Genomic DNA, 12,542 nt, shown 5'->3' with positions numbered 1-12,542 from the left:
AGACAGAAAGCATTTGTATGCTTTGCCTAGGACCTGTCAACAGGTGGCACTGCAGCCATATGGTAATGAGATTTTTTTATGACTACATTCTGGACTGCTGGCTACAGATCCTTTTCAGAAACCCTCAGGCATTGTCTCAGAGTTTTGGACATTCAAGTAGTTCTAGAGAAGCTGGTTCTACAAAGTTTATCAAGAAAGGGATTACAGGGACCACTGCATTAGCGAGGAACAACTAACCTTCAGTGGCCTCCCTGGCAGACGGACTGGTTAGGTGGGGCCACCTACCACTGCATTCCCTTGCTTTTCGCTGGGAGCAGTTATATGGGCAGGCGAAATTTGAGACAGGGACCTTGCAAGCTTGCTGGAGTGGAACTGCACTGCTCTAGGCATTAATTATCTGTCCTCTCCACCCAGTGCGCTCTGCAAATCTCTTGCCCTTTCAGCTAACAACAGAACGTTTGGCCATATCTGCTCTTAGCCTCACAAGAGTTCCCTGTGTCCTGGCCGGAATTGAGGCACAAAGATGCACCTCTGCCCTTGATCTTGCTTGAATATTTATTAAATGCCTCGCATCCTTGTTCCCAAAAAGCCACTTGGAACTGTGACTGAATTGAGCATTCATCCAAAACAGTCACAACATGAGCAGCCACTGCCAAGTAATGCCAGAAGCCTTTGGATAAAGAGCAGGCACAGAATCCTGGGCCAAAAACGGAGGAGTGCAGAGTCATCTGAAGAAATTTTCTCATGGCGGAGGACCCAAGTTAAGACATTGTGTATCAGGGTGGGAAACCCTTTTTTAGGCATTCCCTTCTGGGAAGCTTTCAAGGAGGCCAAACTTCAGAGGTGAGCAAGGGTGAGAAGCAAGAGAGGGTGGAGCAACAGTAGGCCATATTTCAGCCAAGAATGCAGAGGTTTCCACACACACAAACACCCCCAAAATCTCTCCTTTACAGGCAAGTTAAGAGGGGTTACCACAGCTCAAGGACATGATCCAGCCAGGCAAAAGCACATGCGGAGCAGGGCCAGGGAGAGGAGAGGCGAGGCTTGGGCTGAGCTGCAGAAGGTTTGAGGCCTAGACAGGGAAGAGAGACTTAGGGAGCTGGGTTTGCTGCCTGGGCCTGAGGTTTCCCATCCTGCTGTATGTCTTTTCCAAACTCCAAAAGGTCTAGAGCAGTGGGTCCCAAACTTGCTTTGTTTCTCTTTTCATGGAACGTGAGTTGGACCAATGAGAAAGTCACCTTTACCTGCTCCTTGCCGCATATTAGCCCTTCTTTCAAACTGCCCCCCCCCACATTCTGCTGGCTGCCAACCTCTGCACATTCAGTGCAAAATCTGAAAAGGAGAGCTGGCACACCCCCCCACACACACCCCGCACACTTAGAGGCCTGCTAAAGGTTCCCCATGTAATCAGGAAACCCAATCTCATGAAGAGCCAATGCAGGAAGGTTTTCTTTACTGGACATTATGTGGGCTTCTGGGGCAGAGCCAGCAGGCATGCTTGCCCTTCCTCCCATGACACGAGTATATGTAAGGGGGACATGGCTCTCTGTGGCAGAACAGGGCTCACCTTCCCTCGGGCTTCCCTCAGCTGCTTCTCGGATGCTGCTTGTTTGGTGTTTGCCTCCCGCACCATCTTATGGGCTTCCTATAGCAGAGAGAACAAGAAACAAGGGAAAACACACCTGTATACAAAGCAGCAGCATTTGCTAAACGGCACTGTAATATACAAGTTTCCTCCTAGGGCTGGGGAAATTACATAGAACCTTTCTTTTTAAAAAAAGGAAGTTCCTGTCAGAGCTGAGGCACATGATCATGAAAACAACACGATGCAGTTCTTCACTTCTGGTGATGGTTGAAGGGGGTGGAGGACAGGAGAGAATAACCTTTTAATGTTCCTGCATATTAAGTGCCCTGGATAGAGACAACTGTGATGCAGGAAGACATCCAGGTTACAAGCGTCTCATTGACATGCTAGTTTTCTGTGAGCGGGCACACATGTAGCCACGCCTGATAATTCTACTGCTTTGTGTAAACTTGTTTCTCAAAAGCAGCTGTGGCATGTTTGATGGGGTAGTGCTACTGTGCCACCCTTCTGGCAGTGCTTCTGTTTGCGAAGATCTGGAGGGAGCAGGGCAGCAGTGAGGGCAGGGGAAGCACTGGGCTGGCAGCAGGCCCAAGCACAGGCAACCGTCCCATCCCCACAACCAAGTGTTTCTCCCACCCTTGCCACTACCATGCCTGCTCCAGATCTTGGCAAAAAGAAGCACAGCCACAACTGAGAGGGCAGCACCCCATCCCACACACTGTGACTGCTCAAAAGTGCCTCAGAAGAGGATGTGAAGGTGATAAGGGTTTAAATATGTGCACTCATACAGACACACACCACATGCCTGTTCCGATTACATAAGGAAGGCCTTGAAAGTGGTTCCTAAAGGTGAACAGCACCATCTTGGAGGCTCTGGGATTCATTTCAGGCCAGGCACGAGACGGTACCTCAAACAAGCTTGCGGTTAACTCCTCCAGCTCCTGCTCCAGCTGCTCTCTGACTTTTGAAAGTCTCTCGCATTCTTCATCCTTCAACTTCAACTCCTGCAGAGCAGAACATGCAAGTAAGTGAAACAGCACACCTGGGGCAAAGGCTCCTTGGCCACAGTCACAGATATAAGGAGTCGGCAGGCACCAAGTCACAACTCATAAACAGTGGCTTTCCAAGGCCTTAGCCAAAAGCCTCTCCATGGGCATGCTAAGAGAAGACCTTCTCGTGCTGGTGAAACTAAGGCATCACCCCTCATCCCCACAGCTACTGATCGAGGGTTTCTAAGACACCATAATGAAAAACAGCGTGTTTTCCTACCTTGGGCTTCCATATATGTCACAAAAGATTGAACAAAGATACCGGTACTTAACTGTCAGCATTAACTCTTATCTCTGGCCTACAGGCAAATATTTGGTGGGTGGGAAAGGGGAGTTAGGTTAGAATCTATGTCTCCCTTAGGCCAGCACGTATTGTATCTTCTTAGAGAAGAAGAAGAAGAAGAAGAAGAAGAAGAAGAAGAAGAAGAAGAAGAAGAAGAAGAAGAGGAGGAGTTTGGATTTGATATCCTGCTTTATCACTACCCTAAGGAGTCTCAAAGCGGCTAACAATCTCCTTTCCCTTCCTCCCCCACAACAAACACTCTGTGAGGTGAGTGGGGCTGAGACTTCAGAGAAGTGTGATTAGCCCAAGGTCACCCAGCAGCTGCATGTGGAGGAGCGGAGACGCGAACCCGGTTCACCAGATTACGAGTCTACCGCTCTTAACCACTACACCAAACTGTCACACCCTCAACACCAGTTTGGATGTTTGGTTATGAAAAAACTACCAGTGCTGTGGTCTGCCTGCTCTGCAACCTAAGGACATACAAGCTGTCCATTGCCCAACAGACATTGAAAGAATAATATCAATTGATTTCTCCAATTTCCTTTAAAGCAAATCACACTTCTTTAATTAAAGAGTGCAATTGTAACTGGAAGAACAGCATGAAAAAGGATAAGCAATGTGCACAAGTCCAAGGTATCAGGCCACCATGAATGACCAGAAATATAAAATGTATTCCTATAATGCTTGAAGGTGCACACATGCATTTATAATGCAAACCACACATTATGCAGTGGCATCTTTAATTGAGACTGAGAGATAAAGGCAGACGCTCTTTTTCTGCAATTGGATTCTGGTGTTTTGCCCACTCAGCACCTGTCTTACTCACAAAGCAGCATGAGCCTGCTTTTGACAGAACAGAATCAATACAGAAGGCAAGCAGGTTAGCCTTACTGTGGAGTGAACCCAACACTATGCAAGCCGCATTCTACTCACTCAACAAGATTTCTCCTTCATTTCCGCCCCACCCCCAGCCCCCTACACTCCCTGCATGGTGCAGTGGGGAGGGGGTGAAGGTGAAGTCCCATTGCATCAGCATTCATTCCACTCATGCACAGACACCACTGGATACAACCCAAAATGTCAATTGTTCCTTGGAGCAGCTTCCCACTGCATGCTAATAAGAGACCCAGAATGCCCCTTAGTGAGCAATGCAGATATGTGGGGATGGGCCGCAGCTCAATTGCAGAGCATCTGCTCTGCACCAAAAAGGTCCCTTGCATCTCTGGGAAAGGAAGAAGTCCCAGGAGCTGCTGCCAGTCAGTATGAACTACACTGAGCTACATGGACCCAAGCTCTGACTCAGAAGGCACTGCCCTGTGCCTGTGGCTTGTGCTCACCAATATATGTTTAGAGTTTACCATGGCATTTGGATGTGGCCATCCTGTTCTCCCATCTTGACCAAACCTCTTACCTTCTGAGCTCTGTGGAGCTCTTCTTTCAGGAATTCAGATCCCTTCTCACGGATCTCCACAGAGGAGCTGCGCAAGCGGGAGACGTTGAGTTGCGCCACGGACTGGTTCTCATCCCCACCTGCTGAGTCCTTGGCAGAAGGCTCTGGCTGCTGCAGCTCCTGGCCCCTGTTGCTTGGTGCAAGGGGCTTCCATTGTCCCACCACTGGCTGCTTTTGGAGATGCTGCCGGGTATCCTCAAACTGGGCCTGGCTGTTGGAAAGAAACCAATGAGCTTTGGGTGGCTAAAAAGGGCTCTCAACACATGGAAGATATGCTCCCATTCCCCCACCACAAGACAAAAGACTGGGAAATGGGAAACATAGGAGTGGCCCTCTGCCGAGAGTGAGAGAGAGAGAGAGAGAGAGAGAGAGAGAGAGAGAGAGATGTGCTCAGAGATTATATGGATCAGGTTAGCCGACGAGAGGGAAGACACCTGCCTTATACTCTGGAGAGATGCTGCTGTCAAGTGTCAACAACAAAGAACCCCGGCAAAACGCAGGAAGGACTTACTGGGTGCAATGCGGGGCTACCAGTTTCACAAGGTGTGGCACTTAACATTTAAGAAGAAGTTGACACCTAAGCTGACAACACTTTGGGGTACCTCAAAATCCAACAAATTGATTCCGACTTGGTATTGGCTTATGTTGATACAAAAGAAGACAATCAAAATCCAGAATCCCATTATGCTAGAATTTGGAATGTGTGAACCTTTGGCTTTGCCTATCTACCCTATACTGACTTGTATTCGATTGAGAATTTGCTTTTGGATTTTTTAAAATTTCTGACAATTTTCCCTAATTGCCATTTTCCCCGTTTTTATCAGCTCTTGATTTTGTACCTTTCTGGTGTAGGTTTGTAATATGCTTATTACTTTCATTGAAGTCAATTTCTCATGGACTGCAGGTAAGTGGAGAGGGAGGGTTATGTTTTTTCTCATCAGTTCTAGGGGAGTCCCCAATGAATGCATTATTGCTTTGAACTCCAACTGAATTGTATTTTTGCACTTGTTTTTGAGAGGCACAAAGTGTGTAGTTTAAAAAGAGGCCCAATGGGCAAATAAGTACCATCTGGTATAACCTAGTTTCCTATATTAAGTGTATAAATCTTCTTTCTACTTCTGATAGAAACAAATAGGTTCCACCACCATCTATCCCTTGACCAAGGTTATCGCCACAGCAGCAATTCACACATTAGATTTTGTAGTTACCACACTACACTGACAAGAATAAAAACTAGCACCACTACAGCTCTACGGGAGGAAGTCATGCTCATTGCATCAAAAAGGTGAACATCTGCAAAAGCTATTCAGGAGCCAAATTCCATTAGGGATTCCAGATGTTGTTCTGCAGGAGCCTGCATGCTCCGAATGCCTGCACACCTGGCCACAGAGGGGCCTCAAGGTCAGACTGCTGCATTATTTCCTCACCCTGTGAACTACTGGCGAGCCAGTGTCTGTTAACAAGCTTTTGAGCCTTACGACATCACAGAACACTGCTTCCTTCCCGCTCTGTTGCCCAGTTCAGAATAGTGCAGAGAACTTCCAAGGAAAGGTCAGGGTGCAATGGCAGAGTACACAAACACGTTTCAGAAGATCCCAGGATCAATCCCTGGCATATGCAGACAGGGCTAGGAAAGATATCTGCCTGAAACCCTGGAATGCTGCTGCCAGCCTGGGTAGACTGAGCAAGAGGGACCAATGTTCTGACATGATGTAAGGAAGATTCCTATGTTCCATAAAAGTGGATGTGTGCATGGTGGGGAGTGGGGGAGAGAAAGGGAGAGAAGCAGAGCACACAGACACACATACAAGACAGGATGGGTGTTTCCCTAAGAGTTTCCAATACTCTCTTTAAAGCTGGAAATGATCCAAATTCTGAAGAGTTTGCAGTTCTAAACAAAGTGCCAAAAGTTTACGAATAAATCTTGGAAGGTCCATCCAACATGTTGCATCTACTCCTCCTTTCTAGGGAATAAAAGATAGCTTCCTAACATTGTTTTTGTTGGGGAGAAAAGAAGAAACAGCGGGCAAGCAATAGCAATCAAGCTTCAAGTGAACTAAGGAACAACATTCAGGTTTGCTTAGTCCAATGCCTGTGGCTCCCCCAAAATATGGCTAGACTCCAGCTCTCATCAGCCCCAGCCAGCATGGCCAATGGTCAGAAATGATGGGAGCTGCTGTCCAATGTTATCTGAAGGGCCACAGATTCCCCATCCCTGCCTGGGAGAAATGCCCCTATTTTCTCCAGTGGGTAGGACAGTCCTGGTTGACTCAGTGGGATGGAACACAAAAGCCAGAGGCAGTCTGTGGGAGGTAGATACTTCTGAATTGTTGGTATAGTCAGTTCTCTAAAAGTAATTCTCAGTCCTTTGGAGCTAATCCTCAGGTGGGGACGACGACACCAGATGGGCTAAGAAGTCTGTGCCTGAGCTTTAACCACTTCGCAATGAAAGCGGGAGCTCTTATTACTACAGGGAATATATGTGGAGTAGTATTCAGTCCTATGAACTCCCAATTGTAATTTGAAGTGGTGCAGTTCATGCAAACATTTGTCATCCCATCTGCTGATTGTGAGAACGATGTTATACTAAATTTAGAAGGTATGTCCTTGGGCTTTGGGGGGGAAATGAGTTGAAGGAGAAAAAAATAAGACACACACAAACAAAAATCACCGTAAGTGGGTAGAAATGGCATATGGGGAAGAGACACAAATAGCTTGGTAAAGTCTAGGAGTTGGATCCCAGTTTCTAAAAAAACAAAACAGAATATATGTACTGTTTAGGAGAGGGGGTGCAGAAGCAGATAAAGAAGACATGGCCTTTGCCAGGTTTGCAAGGAATAGATAAAGACAGCCAAGTAAATGTGCATATTCACTCAGAATAAAGTGTCCCTTCCTGCAATGGTACTTGCATCCTGCATGGGAGTTCAGTCTTAGAAGAACTCTTGCTGCTATCAGCTTGCAAACAGAGGTGCTAATGTATGTATGTCTGTCTGTCTGTCTGTCTGTCTGTCTCTCTGTGTGTGTGTGTGTGTGTGTGTGTGTGAATCTCACGTAGCAAGAAAGATCTTTTGTGCATATGTGGAAGAAGCCAAAATTTGATTCCAGAGACAGCAAGATGGCTACAGGGGTGGAATGTTGGATTTGGCCAGAAAGGCCTGAAATGAAATTCTACCTTGGCCCTGGATACCAAACCTCTCTCTCTGCTTCAAATTTCCACCAACAAAATGGAAATAATAACAGTATATTTCACAGGATGACTACAGAGGCAAACACCAGAGATTTTGCAAAGCCATTTGAAGGTTTCTTTTAAAAAAGGAATTCCCCAAGCATAAATAATTAAGAGCAATACACTTATTGCAAAGCCTTTCGACTAGGAAGAAACCTCTCCAGGGAAGAGTTTAGAAAGTAGAAGAGAATATCATGGTCATGGCTGCTATTCAGATAGCCATGTGGGTTAACAATGGGATAGAAATAATTCAAAAACCAATGATAAGAAAATGCAGGCTATGCTTTTGTTGAATTATAGTCAATATCTTATTAGATCAGACCCTGAAAAAGAGGTCTGGAGGGGGAAAGGACGTGCAGTTGATATAACCAACTACGTGATCTCAAAGTATCTCATACCCAGATCAGAGAAATCTCTAAATTTGCCAATTCAGTCATGCGGCCTACATTTTTAACAGGTGTGGTGCATCAACTCTGACATATCAAAGCAGGTGTTGCTTTTTTAGAAAGAAGTAAAGAAACAGGCACCTTAGAAGACAAGAGATGGATCTGGGTGAGCTGAGATGCACCAAAGAGAGCGGCTGAGCAATGGCAATTGTATTTTAAGATTAGCAGAAAGAACAATCAACAGGGAACCAGTTCTGCAAAAAGGAATGTGATATTTAATCTGGCAGCTCTTCCCCTTACAATTCCAATTTTGACTCCAAGTAAAATAGCACACTGGGCAGCCAAGCAGCATGAGTAGGAGAAGCGATGGAAGGCGTCCAGAAATTTAGGCTCAACACTTATGAGCCATTACAAAAACAAAAAGATACAAGGAACACAGATGGATATTAGCCCCACGTATCAATATCTTGGCACACTCTTAACAATGCCAATCAATTGTGGTTAAAAGACCAGGAGCTCCCTCTGTAAAAGATCCAGTGCTGCCTCTGTTTTCTGAAGCAAATCCCTCTCTCCGCCTTAAAGGCTCTTAAAGGGTACATTGGCACAAATTTTAACCCAAGATAACCAGGATTTGTAACTAGAGTTTGGAACAGAATATCTGCAAAGGGGCCCTGCCAGGGAAGAAGGTGTGAGTGAAGATCTACATCAGGACCCAAGTGTGTGGGGGGGGTTAAAGATCTACATCAGAACGGGAGGGGTAGGGAATAAAGATTTATATCAGGAAAAAGGGTGAGTGAAGATCTACATGAGGAACAAGATCTGCACTGGGAACAAGTCATGAATAGGAATCTACAAGAAAACAAAGTACTGTTATAAAAGTTTTAAGAATGAAAGTTTAGGATAAAGATAACTCCTTCAATTCCTTAAGCTTATGAGGAAAGTCATGATTCATTCAGGCTGGCCCCATTTTCTTTGCAGAAATGGAAAACCTTGGTCTGCATGAAGAAGGCAGAAGTCTTGAGCAACTAGCCTAGCCCACCTCTCTTATTTACAGCCAAGTTGATAAATTATGAAGCAGAATTGCAGATCTTCATATTACAAAAAATAGCATTTTTGAACTGCAGCTTTCAAAAGGCAGGTAAGGTCTCTCTGCACCCTCCCCCAATCCTAACAGACTTTGTTCCCTGCTTCAACCTGTGTCTCATCTCATGCACTTTCTAACTCAGGGGTCGGGAAACTAAGGCCCGCGGGCTGGATAAGACCCAAGGGGCTCTTTAATCCGGCCTGAGGACCCTGCCACCCACCTGCCCAGTCTCCATGCTAAACTGGCGTGGCATAGCCTTGCCGCGTGGGTACTGACTTCCACAATGGGTGAGCAGGCGGCTTCTGATTGGCTCCAAGAAGCTCCCACAGCCAATCTGAAGCCAGGGGCGCCTCTGGGCGGGCAGCAACACTGGCCAATCTGAAGCCGCGCCAGGTTTCTTCAGCATGCGGGCGGCGAGTCTTCAGATTGGCCAGCGTTGCGGCCATGGACCAGAAACAAGAGGTGCCACCACCACTGCTGGCTCTTAGCTGTCACTGGCTCCCAGCCAACACCAGAGGAGTTAAGAAAGCAGGGGGAGGGGGAGAGGCTAGGAGAGAGAGAAAAGCCCCCCTCCACCGGTATATGTGTGCACGCGAGCATGCATGCATGTGTGTGTGTGTGGTCTGGCCCACCAGAAGATTTGAGGGACAGTGAGCCAGCCTGCTGGTAGCAAAGTTTGCTGACCCCTGTTCTAAGTCTTCCATCTCAAGTTCACATTTGGACAATTCTGCTCTGGCATGCATCTGCAAAGCAGAGCTAAAAATGAGGGAGCGGGGATAATAACTGAGCAGTGACAGCAAGTCCATTTGTTCTCTTCTTTTCTCTCTCTCACCCTGCAAATCAAATAAACCAGGAACTGCTGAAAACATCAGGTTTAAAAAGGGGAAGTATGTGGGGAGAATGGTTAAAAAAAAGTGCAAGTCTGTTAGAAACAGTGAAGGATGAATGCTGACACAGAGAGAAGCCACATATTTGGAAAGTATGCTTTGGATCAGGCACAAGGGGAATATTCATGGGGCACATTGAGATGGTCACTATCTTTAGGTGGGATTCAATCACATACCAGCAAATATAGGTTGCACACTTAAAAGTGCATTTGGTGCTCTTTCACAACCAAACCATTTCCTTAAAAATCTGGGCCTTTTGCAATAAGCTTATTGACCGTGAAATGCACTGGAAAGTGTGAGATAACACCTGTTTGACACAATGTCATCTAACCTCCCTGCAAATAAATCAGAATCAATGTTTAATAAATTGCTAAGTTCATCTAACCTCCCTGAAAACTCTGCAAATAAATCAGGGCAGATGCTCAACAAACAAATCATCTGGAAACTATCAATGAGGCACTAACTGTTTACACAGCAGCAGAATTAGGGTGCAAATATTTAACTCTTAGTGAACAAATAAACCTGCTCTGAACCATCTTGAACCAACCTGCAGATGGGGGTTCAAATTGTTTGCATGTAGAAAACCGTATGTTGAAAAGAAAGATTCTAGTCCAACCTTCTCCCTTACATCTAGTTTTCTATATTCTGGGGACTTTTTTGTATGAAGGAGCACTTGATCGTGCAATCACCTCACTGTAATCTGAAGTGGTATAGACTAAACTCTGGTTTACCAGTTTAGTGAAAACTAGGCCAGTCTTACCCCCACGCTAGGTTTAACCCTGATCAACAATCAGGATATTTTAAAAATATAGATGTAACACACAACTTTTTATTGGAATGTATGGTTTCACAGGATGCTATCTTAACTGAAAACTAAAAGAACCAAGATTATTCCAATGGGAAATTTAGAACGTGTATGGCAAAATTGGCAAGAGTATAACTCTGTGGAAACAAGGCATGATGGTGCCAAAGACAAAAGAGCAAAGGTAGCTTGCCAACTGTTGCCCCCCAAACTTCTCTTGTGGGGTTATTAATTAATTCATTTTCATCCCACACTCCCCCCCCCAAAGGAGCCCAGGGCAGCAAACAGCAAGAGATAGGACAATAAAAACTTTAAAACATCTTTCAGTAAACTTGTTGACTTGGATTCCAAAGAAGTGCCGGAAGAAGCAGAGTGCTCAGCAAAATGTTATTTTTTGCTCCTTCCTCCTCTGCCAGCCCTTCTGAAGGATCCTCCTGAATGGAGCATGCTGAGTTGTGGGGGCTGAGGAGGAAGGAGGCAATGCTGATAAATCGGGTCAGGCACCTAATTATCCTTTGTTCTAAAAACCCTGCAATATTGCTTTCATCCAGGCAGGTTTCATCCAGGCAGTCTAATGCTACTGCGTTAAAGGCAAACAAAAACAGAAGTGAGGGGAAAGGCACCAATGAAGCATGGCAATGGTTTCTTCCTACAATAGTCCCCACTTTGGATGATGCCACACGATTCTGGTACACCCTTGTCTTGCCCTCTGGACAACTAGAGAAGAACCAGCAGAAAAATGTGACTACCAGATACCAAACATGCTCAGTCAGCAAACCCAATGCTAAAATAAAGAAAAGCATTATCCCTTTTGTAAACACCCTTGAGGTTATCATTATTCCAGTTTTAGGATGGAACGACAGAGTTTGCAATGAAACATGGCCAAAATCATGCAGCTAGTCCACAGTAAGGTTGGATGATATGCCTAGGAATCCCAGGTTCAAGTTCAAATGCCCTATAGGGCATTCTGCCTTATTTCTGTTCCTCCTACCAGTGTTGTAGGTTGGGTACACCTATGTTTCAGCCTTGTGTCTCATGCGGCAGCAATTCCCTACTCCAGGGATGGGGAGCCCATGGCTCTCCTAATGTTTTGTTATTTAGTTGCTTAGTCGTGTCCGACTCTTCGTGACCCCATGGACCAAAGCACGCCAGGCACTCCTGTCTTCCACTGCCTCCAGCAGTTTAGTCAAACTCATGGTGGTAGCTTTGAGAACACTGTCCAACCATCTCGTCCTCTGTCGTCCCCTTTCTCCTTATACCCTCAATCTTTCCCAACATCAGGGTCTTTTCCAGGAAGTCTTCTTTTCTCATGAGGTGGCCAAAGTATTGGAGCCTAAGCTTCAGGATCTGCCCTTCCAGTGAGCACTCAGGGCTGATTTCCTTCAGAATGGATAGGTTTGATCTTCTTGCTGGACTACAATTCCCACCATCCCCTGACCATTAGCCACACTGGCTGGAGGCTGATGGGCAGTCAGAGTCTATCCACAGCCCAGAAGTTCCCTCACCCCTGCTCTACGAAGTAGATTCCTAATTCCTGGCTCAAACTGCCAAGAATGACTACTGCTTTCCTTCCATACGTCATTTTATTGTGAACCCAGGGGCTATTTTAAAGGGCCTTTTTGCCAAATGGGCAACAAAGCACTTTTAAACTTGATTCACGTTTGACATACACCCTTTAAAGATACAAAAGTACAAAAACATTATTCACAAAAAGAAGCAAGGCGAAGCACAACATAATTGGGCTAGCCTAGTTTGAAAGGGCTTCAGTCAGCAACAGTTTTCCAGCG

General features: G+C 45.8%; 1 protein-coding gene across 5 annotated transcripts in view; it reads right to left on the bottom strand.

Moving 5' to 3' along the window:
• Window positions 1-12,542, bottom strand: part of RAB3IL1 (RAB3A interacting protein like 1) — a 30,306-nt gene that overhangs the window by 12,692 nt on the left and 5,072 nt on the right. For all 5 annotated transcript variants that reach the window (XM_082236093.1, XM_082236092.1, XM_082236094.1 and 2 more), the window contains exons 2-4: window positions 4,332-4,581; window positions 2,494-2,589; window positions 1,568-1,645 (exon numbers count right to left, since the gene is read on the bottom strand). In XM_082236093.1, coding sequence (XP_082092219.1) covers window positions 1,568-1,645; window positions 2,494-2,589; window positions 4,332-4,581 — 424 coding nt within the window. The remainder of the gene's footprint in view (window positions 1-1,567; window positions 1,646-2,493; window positions 2,590-4,331; window positions 4,582-12,542) is intronic.

This window comes from Podarcis vaucheri (assembly GCF_965113315.1).
Source record: "Podarcis vaucheri genome assembly, chromosome: 1".
In the NCBI taxonomy this organism is placed as follows: Eukaryota; Metazoa; Chordata; class Lepidosauria; order Squamata; family Lacertidae; genus Podarcis; species Podarcis vaucheri.
Note: the sequence above shows the minus strand (reverse complement) of the source record. Positions and strands in the feature narration are given on the sequence as shown.